The sequence below is a fragment of the Hippocampus comes genome, unplaced genomic scaffold (genome assembly GCF_001891065.2).
Source record: "Hippocampus comes isolate QL1 unplaced genomic scaffold, H_comes_QL1_v1.1 scaffold384, whole genome shotgun sequence".
Lineage (NCBI taxonomy): Eukaryota > Metazoa > Chordata > Actinopteri > Syngnathiformes > Syngnathidae > Hippocampus > Hippocampus comes.
In genome coordinates this window covers 52,890-75,771 of record NW_017805700.1, presented here as the reverse complement: position 1 = coordinate 75,771, position 22,882 = coordinate 52,890, and the positions used below count along the sequence as shown (strand labels likewise).

Sequence of the window (22,882 nt, the reverse complement as noted above, 5' to 3'; positions counted from 1 at the left end):
GTGTAGTGTATTGCATATGAAAACATCAAACAAAAAACAACTGATGGTTTGCGAAAACCCAAAAATATTTTTTTTCCAAACTTTCTTTTTGTGCTTATTTGAAGGCAGACTGAGTGCAGGGCGAAGAATACCAAACATAACGGTCAATGCAATTTAGAGCTATATCTACCCCTGTGACCTTGGACATCCCAGTAAAAATACCAGACCAATAGGAAAGGCAAAGCCGTAACATGTAAATCTATAGTCAGCTTTAACCCTCACAAAGGCAAATATTTTGGCCAGTATAAGTATAAGGTAGTAGTATAAGGGCCTCAATGAATAATTCGACACTAATTAAAGCCGTGTTTGGCACAAATTAATGTGTTCTCTGCAAAATGTCCCTACAAATATCTGACGTTTCTCGCTATAGTTCAATCTGCCAAATAGTTTTATGAATATTCAATGATGAATCTTAGTCAATTTTGTAAATCTTAGCGTAAATGGCAGACACAGAACCCTTCAGTGATGGCAGCGGTTCAAGAATGAAATCAACATTTGAAGTAGAAATAAATGCGAACATAACTATGAATTTGGAGGTATCTAAAAAAAAAAAAAAAAAAAAAACTGTCCTTGAAGTAATAAAAACATCAACTGTTGAAAAGAGGCAGAAATGAAGTCAATGTAGAGATCCTTGAAAGTCTTTAGCCCACTTAGAGAGGACCGGAGTTTGACACCTTAGATTCTAAGGTGTCAAAGTGAAACCAGTCACGTTTGTTTTTTTACAGAATATTTGGAAGAGCAATACTACCTAAAGCTTTAGCCCATCGTAAGATCTGGCTACGTAACCTAGGTGGGTTTTTTTGTTTTTGTTTTGTTTTTTTTACTGAAACAAAATCGATAAAAAGATGATCAACTTTTTTTTATAATACAGAACATGTGGGAAAACATTCATTTAATAAAGTGTAATCTAGTCGCTGTAATAAGATTGGGTAAGGATCAAAATCTTGCTTGACCTTTGCTTGACCTTTGTAAACAGGGCAATAAAATTCATCCCGCGAAGGTCAACCACAGTGTCTTGCACATACACCCAGATAGGCAAAGCCTAAGTTATAGAAACTTGGAATGGAAAGCTTACCTGTGGGTATTCCTTGGCCAATCTATTTACACCGTAAATATCTCTCTTCTCTAGATTTAAATTATATCTGGAAATCAAAAGCACTTAGGACTGAGGGAGCTACAAGAACTGAGCGAGACAAGTCGAACAAAAGTAACAAATTGTATCCACGTAGAGGATATACACCACATTAAATCACCCTTTGAGTTAAAAAAAAATAAGAGAGTGCCTAGTGCCAATAAATCCAATTCTGTCCTGTGAAATAATTACGTAGTGACAATACACTCTCTAAACGAAGAGCTAGAAATTTGGATAAGATTTTGAAATCCATGTTCAAAAGACTAAGGGGCTAGTAAGAACTACATTGTAAAGGATCTTTACACTTCTTCAGAATTAAAGCAATAGATGCCTTATTCAGTGTTTGGGTGAGTACCGTATACCAAGCTCAAGAGCTTTCTTGAACATCTCCCATAAGTATGTAGCAAACTGCTTCCAAAACGCCTTATTTAAGTCAGACGAAAACCCCTCTGGGCCAGGGCTTTTGCGAATATGCAAGCCCTTCATCGCTCTCTCCAAGCTGCAACAATGTGTCCTAAGTCCTCACACAAAGCCTGATCTAAAACCAGGTGTGTCAGCTTATCAAAAAGGATTTGGATTCTACATGATCAAAGACATGGTCAGATATGTACAATGTTGTATAATATTCCATGAATGTTTGATTACCGGTAATCTCTAAGGGGTCAGATGTAACACCTACATTGGATTCCACACTTGGGATTTACTGGGACGCAGATCTTTGGCGCCACTGGTGAGCCAACAATCTGCTAGTTTCATCTGCCTGCTCATAAAAATTTGATTTTGAAAGAAGAAGCAGTCTGGTGGTGCAATGCAAGAGGATGACATGAGACTCCACTTGAAAAGCCATTCATTTCTTACACTGTAAATCTTTGGTACCTTAGATATGGCGTACTAAGAGTCTTAACTATCAATATGCCGAGATAGACTGACCACCTTCAGATCTCAAATCTTTATCGCACAGGTGTCGAAGTCCGGTCCTCGAGGGCCGGTGTCCTGCATGTTTTCCATCCCTCCCTGCTGCAACACACCTGATCCAAATGAACAGCTCATCAGCAAGCTCTATTGGAGCCTGATAGTGATCCTGATCATTTGAATCAGGTGTGTTGCAGCAGGGAGGGATGGAAAACATGCAGGACACCGGCCCTCGAGGACCGGACTTCGACACCTGTGCTTTATCGCATCCATGAAAGCTCCCAGCATCTTGGTAGAATTAGATTGTGGCACTGAAGTTGTTGTGGGCAATCCAATAAAGGGTCAATACAACAATTGAAATCACCATTCAGAATTAAACTATGTTGGGACAGATACAGTAACTTTGAAAATACCCATCGAAAAAAGGTTTGATCATCCCAATTGGGAGCATAAATATTCGCAAGAACAACCTTGCTGTTACAGCCCACAATATCTTGTGGCCCTTTTATTTTTTTTCTGTTTTTGGAGAAATATTTGCATGCAGGAGCTCTCCCCCTGCTCCTTCCTGATTGGTGGCCCTTATCCTCAATTTAGCTGACCAATTAGTGCAAGGGAGAGTGACCCAATTACTGAATAGTTTCATATGCGCCTCCACCTGCAAAGATTAACCACCACTTTTAAAAGGACTCTGTTCGATTCAGAGTTGGAGGAGGGGGCACCTGTGTTGTGTGTTTAGTCAGTACCTGGGGCTGACTGTGTTGTGTGTTGTCTTGTTGTGTTTGTCAGCCCCTCTCCCTTGTGTTTTGGTACCACTGTCTTTCGGTTTGTGCAACAAATTAGTTTTCCTCATAGCCTTCATTCATTCATTCATTTTGTCACTAATTCATTTGTGTATTTTAGAAAATTCGCCATAACCAGATTTGGTTCATTATTTGTTCAGTCCATTCATGTTGCACCAAGATGGGGGTCGGCAACACACAGCTCTCAAGCCGCATGCAGCTCTTTAGCGCCCCCAGTGGCTCCCTAGAGCTTTTTCAAAAATGTTTGAAAATGGAAAAAGAGGGGAAGGGAATACATTTTTTTAGTTTTCATATGGTTTCTGTCAGAGGACAAACATGACACAAACATTAACGTTTTCCGATGCTGTAAAAATGTGTCGAATAAATATTAAATGTCAACATCGTTGCGTCATAGCCTGCGACACACATTTCTACTAGCAGGGCGGGATGTCAGTCAGGGGGCTGTTGTTTAAATTAAATAAATAAATAAAACAGCTGCCTTTCATGTACAATTCACCGAGGATACTTGCTAAGAATGGGAATCTGGGCGGCCAAGAGAAGCATTTTTAAACGGTGCACGTAAGATACGATAGTTAGCATGCTGCGAAAGTGCGTCCCATGCCTCGTTCATCTTAGCGGCCGTTCTGGCTTTTGCTTATTATGACATGCGTGTGTAAGTGTGTGCGCATGCGCGCATGTGCGGTAACGGGTTGATCGCGGGAGGTTGGTTGATCGAAAAGTAGATCTTCCATCAAAAAGGTTTGGGCACCCCTCCTCTACAGGATGAACTGCAGGGGGAGAAAAAAACCTTTTAATCATGAATGCTTGTTGTGTATTTGTAGCCAACTTAGTCATGTTGATCGTAGGCTAATATAGCTCATATAGATACATACAGCATGTGTTGCCTTCATGATAAGGTTTTTTATTTTTTGCAGCTCCAGACATATTTGTTTTTTGTTTATTTTGGTCCAATATGGCTCTTTCAATATTTGGGGTTGCCGACCCCTGCACTAAGAAAGTGGGATTCGGGAGTGTTTACTCCAACTTCGTTGTGTTATGTTGTTTGTACCCACCTTCAATCATGCAGTCAACATTAAGTACTATTCTAATATTCCATCAAGTCTGCCCTAATGTCTGCCCCTTCTCGATGACCATTATCTGGTAAGGGTTGGAAAGGAGGCTGATAGTGTGCACGTGTGCCTGGTAGCTCCTCAAGGAAGTTATCTCCATGTTCCTCACAAGTATTATGAAGTACACAGCAGGTCAGTGCCATCGTCTTGCACAGCTCCAGCTTGCAGTAGTTTCTTTTTAGGAGGCATCTAAAAGGCTCATTGCATGTCCCTGACTGTTCTATACTACCGTATTTTCTGCACTATAGGGCGCACCAAAAAGTCTTCCATTTTCTTAAAAGCTCACCGAGCGCCTTAAAATCCGGTGCGTCTTGTGTATGGTCATGACGGTAATATGTTGACCCCAAGATGGCTCCTTGCTGGAGACATGCTTACAATGTTATAACTTGCTGTTGGTTCGGTGAACTGTGTCGCTGCTTTATTAAATATGTTTTCGTTGTGGCTCCGAAAAAAGGAGGGCTGTGGTGTTGTTTTGTTAAAGCAGTCTCAACAAATGCAGATACGTCTTTGTCCGTCTCCGTGCCTTCTCTTCTTCCGTTCAACTCAAGAGGCGTTCAAGACCGCCTCCGAAAAATGTAAACAAACAATTACTTCAATGAAACTACGAAAATTGAAAATAATGCATCAAAACTGAAAAGCAAGCAAGGATATCACAAAATAAATTCTATAGCCCCCCCCTACAGAATTTATATTGTGATTTCATCATTTGTGAATACACAACAAAGGAATAAATAACTACTACTGACATCTGATCGTTCTGTTGGAGCTATGATCCAGGAAATGCCAATGCGTTTTTCGGAGGCGGTCATGAACGCCTCTCGAGTTGAACGAAAGAAGAGAAGGCACGGCCTCCGAAAAACGTAAATTAATGATTACTTCAATGAAACTACGAAGAAAATCAAGTGAGGAAATCACAAAATAAATTCTGTAGGGGGTGGGGGTTATAGAATTTGTTTTGTGATTTCCTCGCTTGATTTTCTGTTTTCATGCATTATTTTCCATTTTCGTAGTTTCATTTAAGTACAGTAATAGTTAATTTACATTTTTTCAGAGGCGGTCATGAACGCCTCTCGAGTTGAACGACGCCTCTCAAGTTGAATGGAAGGACCGTACCACCATCTAGTGTAGGCATTATAATGCGAAGCGTCCAATGTATGAAAAAAAATTACAAAATAGCCATTCATTGTCGGTGAGCCTCATAATCCAGTGCGCCTTTTAGTGCGGAAAATACGGTACAAATACACACAAATATAAACATTGCCTACCAGATGCTAACAGTAGCATGTTCATTACTAGGAATCGAAATGTGCACAGATCTCTGATAATTACCTGTCTTACACATTGCCGCCGTTCCCTGTACCTTTGACAACGATGGAGAGCCCTTAGTAGCATCATATTTTGTACATGCCACCTCCTGCAGGCTTGCAAAATATAAAGTAGCAGACGTGGGACCTTCACATGAGAAATCTTGGGAAATAGCGCAGGCGCTCACATAAGCAGTGACGTATAATAGTGATGATGATATCGATTGGCTCTTTGCTGGGGGAAAAACAAACACGTTCTTTGTAAGCACTTGTTAAGCACCAACAAGCCCTGCATAAGTTTTTTCGCGGAAAAGGGGTAACAGTCACACCTAAGGACAATTGTGTTCAATGAACCTACCCTGCATGTTTTTGGAATGTGGGAGGAAACCAGAGTACCCACAGAAAACCCATGCAGGAACGGGGAGAACAGGCAAACTCCACACAGGAAGTCTATGTGCCGGAATCGAACCCATGGCCTCTGCACTGTGATGTGGACGTGCTAATCAGTCGACCACCGTTCCGCCATTGGCCACACATGAAGCAAGAAATAGAAGATTGTCCCAAAAAAAAAAAATTATGTGTCTCGAAAACAAGAAGCCAAGTCATGAGTGAAGCAGTCCACTTGCGAGCATTTTCATGTGTTTTTCTTGAAAAAATGCACAGGTAGTTATGAATATATTCTTGTAATTAACCATTTTAGACACTTTTTTCAGTCATAAACCACAACTTCCAAATCAGGCAAAACAGCTGCAGACAAGCTCTTCAACAACAATTATTATAATTATTAACTCCTGATCCTTCAATAGTTAAAAATTATTAAACATGAACTCATAATTGGCCGTCATGAGTTCTTCTTGAGCAAATGCATTACAAATTTCAGTCAAGGATATTCATAATGAAGAGTTAATCATTAGTTCATATTTTCAAACTATGAATTCATAATCATTAAGTAGCTGCAAATTATTAATTCATTGTAAGTTAATATTTGTCCATTATGATTTCATCTTTTGCTATTGCATTATAGTGATTAGTCATGGCTTTCTTAATCATGAGCCAATCGTTTGTTAATGTTTGTCAATGACTAATTCATAAGTCTTAAGTAGTTGCAAATGATTAATTCATCATGAGTTCACAATTTCTCACCATGACTTCATCTTTAACTAATGCATCACAAATGATTAACTAACAATTGTTTTTGTGAAGTGTTACCAAAGATTTGCAAATCATAATTTTCTGTTGTATTTACATTTTACACACCCGCCCAAATTCATTGGAATGGTCGTTTGTAATTCTTGATGACATTAAAATGGCTGCCTTGCTCCTTTTATTTTTCTTTTTTTTTTTTCTTTTTGTGGATGTTATGTCCTAATAGTTAAACACACGACACAAATTGTAACAGTGAGCTTACTGTAGTTTGATTCTAATAACTCTGTTGCTCATTAGGTGCCACCCTGGGCTGACGCATCTCATGGAGATGAGATCCCCTATGTGTTTGGCCTTCCAATGATTGGACCAACTGAGCTATTTCCCTGCAATTTTTCGAAGAATGACATTATGCTCAGTGCCGTGATGATGACTTATTGGACAAACTTCGCCAAAACCGGGTACAGTCCCACAAATGCACTGTTGTTGTGCTGCTTGCTTCACTCTACTTGAGCCTATGGGATACCGAATGAAGGCAAATTTCTGGAGAATAATGATGATGATGATGATGATGATGATGATGAGGTCTGGATGCTCTACATCACCGATCCTCTTTAACATCTACCATCAGGCGGTGATGAGGCAGGCATTGGCGGCGAGGAGCCAAGACAATAGGGAAGAGAAAATGGTGGTGTGGAGGTGGATACCGGGAGGGTCGTTCGCAGGTGAACACGGCTGGGAAAAAAGAAGCTCGGAAACGAAAGAAGTGAGAGTGTCAAGTGCTCTGTTTGCGGACGACACAACAATAGTGGGGACGAAAGGAGAAATCAGTGAGAGTGTAAGGAGAGTGAAAAGAGTGATGAATCAGTGGGAAGAGAGGAACAATGAGGAGAAGGAGGAGGTGCTGGAGTTTGGAACAAAAGAGGGGGAGGAGATCAGAGTGTTAGGTAGTCGGATTGCAGACGTAAACAACAGGATCAAGAGGGCAGGAAAGTTATGGGGGAGTGTGAAAGGGTGGCTGAAAGGGACACAACTATCAAAGAGGTGGCAGGGGAGAGTAGTAGAGGCGTGTGTGGAAAGCAGCCTGCTGTATGACTGTCAAGTGAGAATGTGGATTAAGAAAGATGTGGGAAAACTACAAAAATAGATGGATAAATGCTATCGGTACGTATGGAGTGATAGGAATGGAGAACCGTTGAGACAAATGCAAGAAAAGGGAGTGAATATGTATGATGTGAGGAAAATGTTGAGAGTAAAATCTATCGAGTGGAAAATTGAGAGGCGAGTGTTGCAAGGGATCGGACATGTGATGCACATGGGAAATGAAAGAATAACAAAAGCGATGGTATTAGGATGGTGGGAGGAACTGGAAGGAAGAGGGAAGATGATGGGGCGTAAAAGCAAGACGGTATTATACTGGAAGAGAGTAATGAGGAACGCAGGGATGGATTGGACGGAGGTGGAGAGACTAACGAGGGACAGAGAAGGATGGAAGAGGAGAGTGAGTGAGCGTATGGATCACCTGTATAAATGGGAAAATCAGAAGGGTCAGAGATATGAGGCGGAAATGAATGAAGAAAAACTGAAGAGGAATGTTAGGAGAGTGAATGATGGATTGGAATGTAGGTATGAGGGGTGCGGAAAAGTGTGCAGGAGTAGAGCAGGTCTAACCATGCACGAAAAGCGGATGCACTGCAGGAACGACGAACAGGTGAAGTTTGAGTGTGGGAAATGTGGGAGGATGTTTGGGTCAAAAGGGAATATGATAAGTCACCAAAGGAGCTGCACGGGAGGAGCGTATGAGGAGAAGGGAGAGAGGAGACAGTGTGGAGGGTGTGAAAGGTGGGTGACAAAAGCAAATTATGCCAGACACGTGAGAGGGTTTGAAAGAGTGGAAAGAGAGAATGAGGAAGAGAGGGGAGGAGGGAGAAGGGACGAAGCGGGCGTGATGCGTGGAAGGGAAGCCGGGGGAGGACGAAGAGCAATCAGAGAGGGGGGTTGTGGGGGGAGAAGGGTGGCTTGCGGGAGATGTGGGAAGGAATTGTTGGCGGGGAACCTCGCAAGGCACCAGCGAGACTCGTGCAGGGTGTGGGACCCGGGAGGGGGGGCAAGTCCCTGACGGGGGCCGACTGCCCAGGATCGGATCGGATTGTCTGCGGACCAGCCCTCGCGTGGTGGGATGCGTCCGAGTGGCGTGAGAGGGGAAATGCCGGGGCTCTTGGGCCCCATTCACGGCTAAATGCCCACCGGCCAGCGAGGAAGGAGGTGGAGTCTCACCGGAAGGTGAGGCGCCCAGCGCTCGACCCGCCGCAACGGAGGGGAGCGGGAGTAGCTGCCCCACAACCCTCCTTAAACAATAATCAGGCAAGGCCCTTCCGGGGCCCATGCTGGGTGTGAACCTCGCAAGGCACCGGTGAGAGCCGTACTGGGTGTGGGACCCATGAGGGGGGGCAAGTACCTGACAGGGGCCGATTGCCCAGGAGGAGGAGGAGGAGGTCTGCGGACCAGGCATTATTAAAAGTACCAAGAACTAAGTGGAGGCTCAGAGGGGATCGAGCCTTTTCTGTTGCTGGTCCCTCTCTTTGGAATGACCTCCCACTGAACATTCGGCAAGCCCCCTCGCTGCCTATCTTTAAAACTCATCTCAAAACTCATTTGTGTTCTATGGCATGTTCTATGACTACTGTCTTTATTATTAATTTCTTGTTTTATTGTATATATGATATTTGCTCCATGTACATCACTTTGTGTACAGTGATGGTTGTTTTAAAGTGCTCTATAAATACAGTTGGGTTGAGTTGATGATGATAATTTTATTTAATCGAACACTTTTAAAGAGTACTCAAAGTCACTTCACAGTTTATAAAGTACTGAGATAAAAACTGAGGGAAAACAATATAGAGACAGGAATATGACATCACAGATTTACGTGCAGAGATCTGAGCAGTCGTGCAGGGGTTTCGGGAGCAACTTCTAGAAGGTGGGAGCTGAGATGGTGAAGGCTTTTCCCTCCGTGGTTCTATACCTGGTCTGGTGAGGTAATGAGAGGCCACGCGAGGGAGTGTGGTCATGGAAGCGGTCAGAAAGGTGAGAGGGGCATGATTATGGAGGGCTTTGTGAGTCAGTTGAAGGACTCTGAACTGGATATGTTGGGTAATGGAAATTTAATCCTAAAATAGAGGGTATAAGGTCAAATTCATCACATTACCAAGCCTTGGATTTTAACACCTATGAGTCTCTCTTTGAAGGAGGGGAAACACGAGAGAAGTTTGTTCTGATTGATGCTGAGACATTGATAAAGGTTATTTCTCAGCTCTCACCACAACCTGTTTTAGATCCCATCACCACATCTTTTTTTAAATCTGTTCATGACTTTTTTTCATGAGGGTTTACTCATTATTCACAGCTCTCTTCAAACAGATGCCATCCTCTCTTAAAATTGCTGTGATCAAACCCCTTCTGTCGAGACAGTCTAGAATCTAGAACTGATGGATCTAGACTCTAGATCCATCAGTTCTTACTAATTATAGACCTGTATCTAATCTGCACTTTGTAAATAAGATTTTAGAAAAGATTGTTTTTAATCATTTAAATGACTTTTTAAACTCTCATGTACAATTTCAATCTGGTTTACGGGCAAAACACAGTACAGTAAACATTCTCGAGTACAGACTCGTGTTTGCGCTCTCCAATCTGTCCTGATAACAGAAATTCCTCATTTGGGAAATTAGCATGGTACATGTCCTTTATGAACTTGCAAGTATGTTGACAAAAAGCACGTGTAACAACACGATCAATAAAATACAAAAATATACTGTCCAAAAACTGTTTATATAACAAAAACTGCAATACGGGTGTATCCAAAAAAAATCACAACAGTAAAATATGTACAGTATTTTAATGTTTATTTTTTTCTGTCTTGGGAAAACGTGTCTATTTTGGATTGTTTGGTTGGATGCATTCTTTGGTTTATGACAATGTTTGCCTGCGTGTCATACAGTTTTCTTGCTAGTTGCAAGTAACTGTCCCGTTGATCACCGATGTCTGGTGATTCTTGTGCATACTGAAGGATTTTTGTTGCCATTTGTATTGCTTCCTTGCTGGATGGTGGCTTGTCATCAGGAGTTGAATCGATGCCTTGGTTTTTAAACTTTCGTAGATTTGCGTCTTTCCGACTCCAAGTGTCTGCTGGATGCTTTTTACTTTGTGTCCAGCCTCACTCAAACGGATGCATTTCACTCGCTCCGCTACAGTCATTACAGTTCTTCTACGTTTTGATGCCATGATCTACACGACGTAAGTGAATAAAGTTAAAATCTTTCGCAATTACAGTAAAACTCACGCCAATAAAAAGTTACTTACACGTCATCGTTTCGAATCGGATGTTTGAAAACGGCGAAGTGAACATGTTTCTTCTGTCATGTCAAGTGGGTGCTGCTTTTAAGCTAGTGCCGCGTTCTACAGGACGTAAGTGAATAAAGTTAAAATCATTCACAATTACAATAAAACACACACCAATTAAACCTCACACATCGTCGTTTCGGATCTGATGATCAAAAAATGCGAAGTGAAAATGTGTGGGAGACACGTCTTTCCGTCGCATCGGGTGGGTGTTGCGTGTATTTAAGCTCCCGCGGCACTACGCCTCCATCCGGGTTACGGCTAGTGGAATTTCCGCTTACGTAAGTTCCGGTAACATGTAATATCGTAGTCAAAATGTTAATGCATAGGTTTTTATTACGGGTGAAGGATATTCCTTTTCATAGAATTCCGGGGATGGGAATATTTACTGTACTAAACAAGAGGAATTGTAAATGACCGAAGGTGCAACATGGATATGAAGAAACGTTCTGCTCTTGTTTTGCTTGACCTATGTGCAGCTTTTGACAAAGTTGACCACACAATACTGTCAAAACCCATATGCACTATTTAAAACTATATATTATGTACTCAAAGCCCCTCAGCCTACTTGCTCATAATATTCATCCAAAATATGCAACAGATTCCTTCAATTTTTCATTGATATGGTTTCTACAGCTAGGACTCTTGTTTCAAAAACCACAATTTGACACCTCTGTCCATGTTCCGTGTTCAGCTGTGTTAAATTGTTTTGAAGCTGTGTCTTTGACGTTTTTAGTGGATGTGGTTTGCCAGACTAAGCCATCTGGCTCCGCTTGTGACTCTGCATTTCTTTAAGGAGGTTCTCACGAGAATTGGTACATCGGTCTTGGCCATTATCAACAACAGTCTCTTTTGATATAGTTCCCCAACAATTTGAAGATGCTTTGATGCAACCCTTGATCAAAAAACCTGGCCTTGATCAAAATGTACTGCCAAATTATAGACCCATTTCCAAACTGCCTTTCAAAAATTCTGGAAAAAGGGGTGCACATGCAGTTAGAATAGTTCTTGGATAAATATCACATCTTGGAGGTCTTCCAGTCAGGTTTCAAGATGATGCATAGCACAGAGTCAGTCCTGTTATGTGTTTCTCATGACATCCTCCTGGAGACTATGTGTGTTTGATTTTATTGGATTTAACTGCAGCGTTTGATACAATGAATCACAGTATTCTGTTGACTCGTTTGAGGCGCTTGGTGGGCATTGGTGGAAGCGCGCTTGAGTGGTTTGAGTCTATTTAGCTGACCTTTTGTGTTAGCCTTGGCTGCTCTGAGTCACGTACAGCCCCACTGTCATGTGATGTTCCACAGGGCTCAGTTCTGGGTCCTCTGCTGTTTTCATAGTCTCTGTTTCCTTTGGGTTCCAGCTCAAGGAAACATGGTATTTCCTTCCATTGCTATGTGGATGACTGTCGGATCTATGGCCCACTGAGCAAAAGAGACACTTTCTCATTGAGGTCACTTTTATCCTGTATAGAGGAAATTAAGACCGGGATGGCACTGAATTTCTCTTTTCTTGAATGTTTTCTTTTCAATGAAAAGAAAACATAAATGATGGTGTTTGGTCCCAATGGCCGTTGTAAATCCCATCCTGCGGACTTGGGCCCCCAGGCTCCTTATCACAAGCCAACAGTCTCGAACTTGGGTCTTAAAATGGACAATGATTTTAAATTGGACTATTGTCAGGGTTGCTTCTTTCATCTTAGGCAGCAGGCTAAAATAAAGCCTCTCTTTTCTCAAGAGCACTTTGAAACAGTAATTCATGCCTTTGTCACATCTTGGCTGGGTTATTGGAATGCACTTTACTTTGGAGTCAACCATTCCTCCATGAAGCGTCTCCAGTTGGTCCAAAATGCAGTTGCTTGCCCCTTCAATGGTACTCATAAGAGAAAGTACTCCTACTATGGCATTCTTTCACTGGCTCCCCATACATTTTAGAGTTGTTTGTAAGGTCCTATTATTTGTTTTCAAATCTTTAAATGGCCTTGCCCCACCATAGCTCTCTGAGCTCCTCTGTTCCTACGCACCTGCCTGGTGCCTCAGGTCTGTGGAGGAGATTACATTATTAGAGGTACCGTGAACAAAGCAAAGACTCAAGAGGGGATTGAGTCTTTTCCGTTACTGGTCCCTCTCTTTTGAATGACCTTCTGCTGAGAGTTAGACAAGCCCCCTCGCTACCCATTTTTAAAGCTTTTCTTAAAACTCATTTTATTCTTTTGGCTTTGACTCAGCACGTTACTTGATTTGCAGTTTTACCGTTTTTGAACATTCTATTGTCTTTGTGATTAATTGTTTGTTTTATTGTTTGTTGTATGAAGTGTGTGCCTTCTGATGTAAAAACCTTGAGTCCAGTATAATACAGACATACATCTGTACACAAAGAAGAGTTTTGCAACTACCGTATTGGCCCGAATATAAGACGGCCCTGATTATAAGACGACCCCCTCTTTTTCAAAACTCAAGTTTGAAAAAAGACTTTTTGAACACCAAATTAATTTAATTACAGTACATCTGAAACAAATGATTATAACAATATATTTGAGAAAAAAAGCATGTTATTTTGCCTCATTCAAATCTTAATATCTGAACATTTAAATATATAAACTAAAGTGCAATCACATTCATAAATGAATGGCTTCTGGTTTTTGAAATGTATATTACATCATAACTTCTCCTCAGCTACGGTTAACCGGCCGCTCTTCGACCCACTTTTCTCCAGATTGTCGCTATGCCCTCTATTTTCTGTTATCTCTTCTATTATTTTCTTCTCTTTTCTTTCTTACCGCTATTTTTTATTTTTCTTCTTCATGCTACAGCTATTTTTATTTTTATTCTTCGTGACAGGGGTTCACTTTGGCCTGGGGAGTCAAGTTCAGCATTTGCTTTAATGATATCTGGCGCCATCTCGCGTCGTGAATGGGTATAATGTCTAGACCCCGAATATAAGACGACTCCCACTTTTTCAGTCTTATTTCAATGCAAAAAACACCGTCTTATATTCGGGCCAATACGGTAAATGACTTAATATGTTGTTGTAATGTCAGCCATTATTTTCACAGCAGATCAATAATACATGCCTGAGTGTTGTTATTTTGTCTGTTTCAATATGTTGCTCAACCATTTGTGTTAAAATAGTCAGTGTTTAATGGTAATAACTTTTGCTGGATTGATTTTAGTTAAATAAGCCTGTTTACAGCATTTTGCATTGTGTGGTTGCATTAAGATAGCAGACTTTCAAAAGTTAGGTAATTTGGTTAAATACACAATGACTGATGGGTATCGACTGCCTAAGTGGAACACAGCTTCAGTGGTCGGCAGGCAAAAACTTGGGCGTGGGAAGAGTTCGGTGAGGCCATGGAAGCAGACTTCCGGACGGCTTCGAGGAAATTCTCCATCCGACGTCTCAGGAGGGGGAAGCAGTGCACCACTAACACTGTGTACAGTGTGGATGGGGTGCTGCTGATCTCGACTCGGGACGTTGTGAGTCGGTGGTCAGAGGACTTTGAAGACCTCCTCAACTCCACCAACACGCCTTCCGTTGATGAAGCAGAGTCTGGGGACTCTGAGATGGGCTCTCCTATCTCTGTGGTTGAAGTCACTGATGTGGTTAAGAAGCTCCTCGGTGGCAGGGCCCCAGGGTTGGTTGAGATCTGCCCGGAGTTCCTCAAGGCTCTGGATGTTGTGGGGCTGTCCTGGTTGACACACCTCTGCAACATTGCATGGTCATCGGGGAGAGTGCCTCTGGATTGGCGGACTGGGGTGGTGGTCCCTCTGTTTAAAAAGGGGGATCGGAGGGTGTGTTCCAACGACAGAGGGATCACACTCCTCAGCCTCCCTGATAAGGTCTATTCAGGGGTGCTGGAGAGGAGGATCCATCAGGAAGTCGAGTCTCAGATTGAGGAGGAGCAGTGTGGTTTTTGTCCCGGCCGTGGAACAGTGGACCAGCTCTACACCCTGAGAGGGGTCCTCGAGGGTATGTGGGAACTCGCCCAACCAGTCTACATGTGCTTTGTGGACTTGGAGAAGGCGTTTGACCGTGTCCCTTGGTGAGTTCTGTGGGGGGTGCTTCGTGGGTATGGGGTACCGAACCCCCTGATACGGGCTGTTCGGTCTCTATACCACCAATGTCAGAGTTTGGTACGCATTGCCGGCAGTAAGTCTGAATCATTTCCAGTGAGGGTAGGACTCCGCCAAGGCTGCCCTTTGTCGCGGATTCTGTTCATAACCTTTATGGACAGAATTTCTAGGCGCAGCCGAGGCGTTGAGAGGGTCCGTTTTGGTAGCCTCACTATTGCATCTCTGCTTTTTGCAGATGATGTGGTACTGTTGGCTCTTTCAAACAGCGCTCTCCAACTCTCGCTGGAGCGGTTCGCAACCGAGTGTGAAGCGGTTGGGATGAAAATCAGCATCTCCAAATCTGAAACAATAGTCCTCAGTCAGAAAAGGGTGGAGTTCTCCCTCCGGGTCGGGGAGGAGATCTTGCCCCAAGTGGAAGAGTTTAAATATCTTGGGGTCTTGTTCACGAGTGAGGGTAGGAGGGAGCGAGAGATCGACAGGTGGATCGTTGCAGCGTCTGCTGTGATGCGGACTTTGTATCGGTCTGTTGTAGTAAAGAAGGAGCTGAACCAAAGGGCGAAGCTCTCAATTTACTGGCCAATCTACGTTACAACCCTCATATATGGTCACGAGCTATGGGTCGTGACCGAAAGAACAAGATCCCGGATACAAGCGGCCGAAATGAGTTTTCTCCGCAGGGTGTCCGGGCTCTCCCTTAGAGATAGGGTGAGAAGCTCGGTCATCCGGGAGGGGCTCAGAGTCGAGCCGCTTCTCCTCCTCGTCGAGAGGAGCCAGATGAGGTGGCTCGGGCATCTGATTAGGATGCCGCCTGAACGCCTCCCTGGTGAGGTGTTCCGGGCATGTCCCCCCGGTAGGAGGCCCCGGGGACGACCCAGTATACGCTGGAGGGACTATGTCACCCGGCTGGCCTGGGAACGCCTCGGGATCCCCCGGAAGAGCTTGAAGAAGTGGCTGGGGAGAGGGAAGTCTGGGCTTCCCTGCTAAAGCTGCTGCCCCCGCGACCCAACCTCGGATAAGCGGTAGAAGATGGATGGATGTATGGACACAATGATTCCATTTGTTTCATGTGTAAACTCCAACTGAGTGTACCAATAAACAGCTAGAAGCAAGCACTTTACATTGTTCACTGTCTGCACTGTCGAGGGTGCATGGCAGTTTGCTCAGCCATTCATGGTTTTGTCGACTTAAAGATGGTGTTTGACCGTGTCCCTCGGGGGGTTCTGTGGCAGCTGCTTTGGGAATATGCGGTACCCCACCAAAAAAAAAAAAAAATTAACTGAATATTGAAATTGTGTGATTTTTTTTCATTTTCTTTCTTTTTTAAGAGGTTCTCTGTTGATGATAGTTTCATTTTGCTTTTTGATGTTTTTCAGTGACCCTAATCAGCCTGTACCTCAGGACACCAAATTCATCCACACAAAGCCCAACCGCTTTGAAGAAGTGGCATGGACACGCTACAACCAGAAAGATCAGCTTTACCTGCACATAGGGCTAAAGCCACGTGTCAAAGAGCACTATCGTGCCAACAAGGTATCTTACTTATCCTTCCAGTCCAAGTGGATGTTTTAAATGAATGATGTATAACATAAAACAAAATGTAACATGTTTTTCCTTTTCCTTGCATTGTTATTTACTGTGGCCAAATTCAACACACAACACTCCATGAAGACGAAAAAAAAATACACACACACACACACACACACACACACACAGACACACACAATGTATATAAAAGGGCTCCATCTCCCTACACGCTGATCACACACTGTGCGTAGTGACCCAATCGTTGGGGGATGGAGTAGGGGGTGTCCTCCAAATTAAAGAAAGCAAAAACTAATTTACAAGACAATAAGCAACATCTGGATAAGACACTAAGTGGAAGAGAGAGCCGATTGGGTAGCACAAGGGATTGGGTAAACGAGCACAGGTGGGCTCATTAACCTAATGAGACAGACACAAACAAAAGAATACTAAATCAAACCCAATATCAAAGACAGAACGGAGAAGGCCAATGAGAGGTTCTTGTGTCTGGTGGCCATCTCGTAGGTCAGATGAGAGGTTCTTGAGAGCACCAATCCGGTGGCCGTCCTCCAGGCCAGAAGAGAGAGGTTCATGGCAGGACCAATGCAGTGTTCGTCCCAGAGGCAAGACGAGCCTAGTCCAGTGGCCATCCGAGGGTCCACAAAGGAGACAAAGGCGGCCATAGGACGTGCGCTGCCATAGCAGGGTCAAAGGGCAGCCACAGGGCTTGCACCACAATAGCAGTGTATGAGGGCAGCTGCAGGGCTTGAGCCAACGAAGCCAGTTCAGAGAGCCACCGCAGGGCTTGCTCTGCTGGAGCAGCGTCAGAGGGCAGCCGCAGAGTTTGCCCTGCTGGAACATGTTCTGAGGGTGGCTGCAGGGCTTGCGCTGTCAGAGGGCGGCTGCAGAGCTTGCACCGTCAGAGAATAGTCGGAGGGCAGCCTCAGGACTTGTGCTGCTGGAGTATGGTTGGATCCAGATGACTTTATTGTGTGCAACCACCTGACGAAATAAAACTGAGTAAATTAAACAGCATGTTTTTTTCGGTATTGTCTCAAAATTGAACGAAATTCACAATAGTGTGAATTATTTTAACTTCCTAATATTTTAACTTCTTTAATGTGCATATGCACGTCAACAAGGCAATGCTTCCAATGTTATTATCATCCAAAATATTGTGTGTTTTGTTTTAATATTTTCAGATTGGTATTATTATGTTTTCATACATGTGACAATGAGACAATCGGTTGGTGTTTTCCAGTGAAGAACAGTTTTGGTTAGTTGTTGGTGCTGTTTTCTTATTAACAGACTTTTGAGAATGGGTTCCCCACAGCCAACCAGAATGCAGAACACAATGACTGTTCATACGCCATATGTTGTAAAAATAAATAAATAAATAAATACATTTTAAAAATGGAAGTGTGGTTAAAATAACATGACAGACTGAGAATTTGTTTGGTTTTGCTCCCAAAAAAATTGGCGGACCCCCGATGATAACCCTAACCCCAGGCCACTGACGAATGATGTATGATGGACAGGCAAAATGTTTTGAATTGCACACAATGGACGTTTATAAATAATTCAAATTAATATAAATACTGTTGTAATATGATCACACAGTACAGTTCTACAGTTTAGTAGTACTGGGGTTCAGTACCCATCCCTAGTCAGGGACAAGCTCATCTTTTATTTTGCACAATAAGATAAGACTAAATTAAAAAGAAGAGAGAATATCTGTGTTGTCATGTTGCATCGGGCAGTTAGATGTCACCTTACCATCCTCTGGTATAGTGGTCCCCTACCCCTGCTCCGGTTCTCTGCTCCTTTTGGTGCCACATTAAAAAATAAAAATAAAAAAAGATAATGCAGTTAATACTAAGGTCTTCTTTTTTTTGTCTTGCATGGATTTTATTGTAAAAAAAAATCTCGTTCCCTCACTTGCAACAACCGTTTTGTTTCAGTGACAGTTAACCCTTGAAAAAAAATGACAAAACCACCAAAATGAATACTATTTCCAAGATAAATGGGCAAATGATTGGGATGCTGAAGGGTCACAGTCTGCATCCAAAAATAAATTACAATGAAAGAGAATATCAAGTTCATACCTGATTTGTTGCAAGAGATGACACACATGGTCCACACCAGCTCCACATAATTTGTGGTGAACAACAATCAACAAACTCCTGAAACCCTTTGGCCTGTTGACACAAAATCTGCTTTCTGCAGTCCATGGTTGTTCACCCCACCGGAGAATTTGTATCTACTAGAGCACCTTATTTGCAGAGATGGACCGTTTGGGGTAATGGTTGGCCTGTACAAGATTGTATTATTGTGTCTTTGAATGTCAAGATAGTGTGTGTTGTCTTTTTTGTGTTTTTTTATGTTATCCTTTTTCTATATTGCTGTGACTTGTTAAGAAATACATATTTTCTACTCTATGTAGAGGTGTGCTATGTACATAATTTAAAAATGTTTGGAAAAAAAGACGATCATTACTGCTCATAACATTAACAGGGCACTGCTGTTAAATCCTGGGCTTTTGCACACTCCAAATTGTTCAACTGTCAAAAGAAAAAAGAATTAAAGTCAAATGTTTGTGGACTAAATACATTTTTTTAACAGTGAGCAACAAAGCAAGCATACGAATAAGAATAAGAAAACCTTTATTTGTCTCACAATGGAGAAATTCCCAATTTACAGCAGCAAAGTTATGAAAGGAAAAAAGTAGAAGAACAAAAAGTAAAGGAGCTGCTGTTAAGGCATATCGGTTGTTTATAGTAAAGCAATCTGCGAGATCAATAAATGGATGGATGGGAGGGAGAGAGAGAGAGAGAGAGAGAGAGAGTAGGTAGGTGGTGAGATAGATAGATTCATATCCTTTGTTCTCTGTTTTCCTCAGGTTAATTTATGGTTGGAGCTGGTTCCTCATTTGCACAGCCTCAATGATGTCACTCAGCTGATTGCCACCACCACCAAGGTAGGATTTTTTTTTTAATTCTGTGTTGTTTATTTCAATTCAAAATGATCCAAATAGCCAAAGAAAACATGCCTTTTACAAATAATTAACTGAAAACAAAACCCCAACTAAGTAAGCTATGCAAAAAAATCTAAGGTGTGCACAAAGCACTAACTGTGGAATCCAAAAGCAGCAGAGGGCGGCAACAAAACTAGATTCTGACAGTAATAATCTTTTCATGCAAGAAACCTCAAAGTCAACAAAGACTCAGTATTCGGTGGCCAACTGGCATGAATCCATCCATTTTCAACACCGCTTATCCTGAACAGGGTCGCAGAAAATTATTGAAGCCTCTCCCAGCTGACTTCAGGTGCAAGGCAGATTACACCCTCAAATGGTCGGCAGTCAGTCGCAGGGCACATGTAGGGACAAACAACCATTCACATCCGCATCCACACTGTCACTGAGTGGGAACCGATCCAATGCTGCCCGCTCACAAGTCAGGCGAGTGTACCACCGCGCCCCGCCGGGACAGGAATGGGTGACAGCTGCAGGCCGCGTGCCGCTGGAACAGCAAGTGGTGATGGCTTTGGGATCAGGCCTCTGGTCCTGCAGCTGATTGGTTGACACCAGGGACCCAGATGACAAGAACAGGTGGAAAAAAAAACAAACATAATCTTCACAAAAACAGAATCATGACAAGTATGTTTGCAACCTTTCCATTTAACTTTCTGGTGGTGAGGAAGATGAACAGAGCAAAAGGACAAAATGGTGGAAGCTGAAAAGGGAAGAGTGTCGCATGAGTTTAAGGAAGGAGTTGAGACAAGCACTGGGTGGTCAGGAGGTGCTTCCAGATGGCTGGACAACTACAGCTAATGTGATCAGGGAGACAGGTAGAAAAGTACTTGGTGTATCATCTGGAAGGAAAGTAGATAAGGAGACTTGGTGGTGGATGAGGAGGTGCAGGAGTGTATAGAGAGAAAGAGGTTAGCTAAGAAGAAGTGGGACACTAAGAGGACTGAAGAGAGTAGATAGGAGTACAGAGAGATGCAGCGCACGGTGAAAGTAGAGGTTGCGAAGGCCAAACAAGAGGCCTACGATGACTTGTATGCTAGGTTGGACAGTAAGGAAGGAGAGACTAATCTATACAGGTAGGCAAGACAGAGATGGTAAGGATGTGCAGCAGGTTAGGGTAATTAAGGATAGAGATGGAAATGTATTGACAGGTGCCAATATTGTGATGGGAAGATGGAAAGAATACTTTGAAGAATTGATGAATGAGTAAAATGAGAAAGAACAAAGAGTAGACGAGGTGACTGTTGTGGACCAGGAAGTAGCAAAGATTAGCAAGGATGAAGTGAGAAGGGCACTGAAGAGGATGAAGAGTGGAAAGGCACTCGTGCCTGATGATTTACCAATGGAGGTATGGAAGTGTCTAGGAGAGGTGGCAGTGGCCAGTAGATGGTCAGAAGATACCTGAGGAATGGAGGAGAAGTGTGCCAGTGCCCCTTTTTAAGAACAAGGGACATGTGCAGTTGTAGTAACTACAGAGGAATAAAGTTGATGAGCCATACAGTGAAACTTTGGGAAAGAGTAGTTGAAGCTAGACCAAGAGCATAAGTGAGCATTTGCAAGAAGCCGTATGGTTTCATGCCAAAAAAAGAGTATGACAGATGCAGTATTTGCTTTAAGGATGTTGATAGAGAAGCACAGAGAAGGCCAGAGGGAACTGCATTGTCATTGTAGATCTGCAGAAAGCGTATGACAGGGTGCCCAGAGAAGAACTGTGGTATTGTATGAGGAAGTCTGGGGTGACAGAGAAGTACGTTAGAGCAGTGCAGGACATGTATGATGGCTGTAAGACAGTGGTGAGGTGTGCTGTCGGTGTGACGGAGGAATTCAAGGTGGAGGTGGGACTTCACCAGGGGTCAGCTCTGAGCCCCTTCTTATTTGCTATGGTGATGGACTGTAGTGAGAACAGGGAGCAGGTTGAGGAGAAACTGGAGAGGTGGAGGTTTGCCATGGAAAGGAGAGGAATGAAGGCCAGTCGCAGCAAGATGGACTACATGTGTGTGAATGAGAGGGACCCAAATACAAGAGTGACATTACAGGGAGAAGAGATAAAGACGGTGGAGGATTTTAAGTACTTGGGGTCAACTGTCCAGAGCAATTGAGAGTGTGGAAAAGAGGTGAAGAAGCGTGTGCAGGCAGGCTGGAACGGCTGGAGAAAAGTGTCAGGTGTGACGTGCGATAGAAGAGTTTCAGCTAAGATGAAAGGAAAGGTGTATAAAACTCTGGTGAGACCAGCCATGCAGTTTGGACTGGAGACAGTGCCATTGAAGATAAGACAGGGGGCAGAGCTGGAGGTTGCAGCGATGAAGATGTTGAGGTTCTCTTTGGGAGTGACCAGGTTTGATAGGATCAGGAATGAATACATCAGAGGGACAACTCATGTCAGAGATTGGGGAGATAAAGACAGAGAGGCCAGACTGAGATGGTTTGGACATGTCCAGAGGAGATATAGTGAATGTATTGGGAGAAGGATGCTGAGTCTTGAACTGCCAGGCAGGAGGCCGAGAGGTATACCAAAGAGGTTTATGGATGTAGTGAAATAGGACATGAAGGTAACTGATGCGAGAGAAGAGGACACACAAAACAGGGTTAGATGGAGGCAACTGATTCACTGTGGTGACCCCTGAGGGGAAAAGCCGAAAGGAAAAGAAGACAAGTTCAATATTATGAATATCATCCCATAAGATTGTAGGATTTGGTGCCAATGATTTGGCATTGTTTTGTAGCTACAGTACATGAGCGCTTCAATAAAATCACTTCAATACAATTACCTCTTTAAGATACTGTAAAGCTATTCATTGTCATTTTGAGTGTCAGGTTACATGTTGCTATCTGTTTTAAATTGCACTGAAATTCTGGTCAGATGCAAAAAGATTTTGCTTGGGTAGCCAGTGAGTGACCCTAATTACTGGTAAATATGTGTACTTTAAATAAGCAAGACTTAAAATAAGCAGTTTCACATTGCAATTTGCAATGCAAAATTTTCATTTTGCATCCCATTAAAATACATTGAATACCATCCATCCATCCATTTTCTGATCTGCTTATCCTCACAAGGGTCACAGCAGGAGCCTATCCCAGCCGTCTCCGGGCAGTAGGCGGGGGACACCCAGAATTTGGAGGTACTCCGCAATTCGTTGAGATGTAGCAGTAGTCAGCCGAAGCTTGGTTGTCGTTAGCTGGTGCAGCATAAGCAGCACCTAGCTGAGCCTCAACCTCTGACCACCCGCAGTGAGAGATGCAAGCGATGCAGCCCAGCAGAGCTTTTTGGATGTCTCGGCGGTTGATTCTGAGTTTTGCTCTTCAATGTGGCCGCTGGTCGACTGGTTAGTGCAGGGGTCGGGAACCTTTTTGACTAAGAAAGCCATGAAAGCAAAATATTTGGAAATGTATTTCAGTGAGAGCCACACACACACA

General features: G+C 43.0%; 1 protein-coding gene across 3 annotated transcripts in view; it reads left to right on the top strand.

Moving 5' to 3' along the window:
- Window positions 1-22,882, top strand: part of nlgn1 (neuroligin 1) — a 136,950-nt gene that overhangs the window by 104,492 nt on the left and 9,576 nt on the right. For all 3 annotated transcript variants that reach the window (XM_019882626.1, XM_019882628.1, XM_019882627.1), the window contains 3 exons: window positions 6,740-6,900; window positions 16,290-16,446; window positions 19,337-19,414. In XM_019882626.1, coding sequence (XP_019738185.1) covers window positions 6,740-6,900; window positions 16,290-16,446; window positions 19,337-19,414 — 396 coding nt within the window. The remainder of the gene's footprint in view (window positions 1-6,739; window positions 6,901-16,289; window positions 16,447-19,336; window positions 19,415-22,882) is intronic.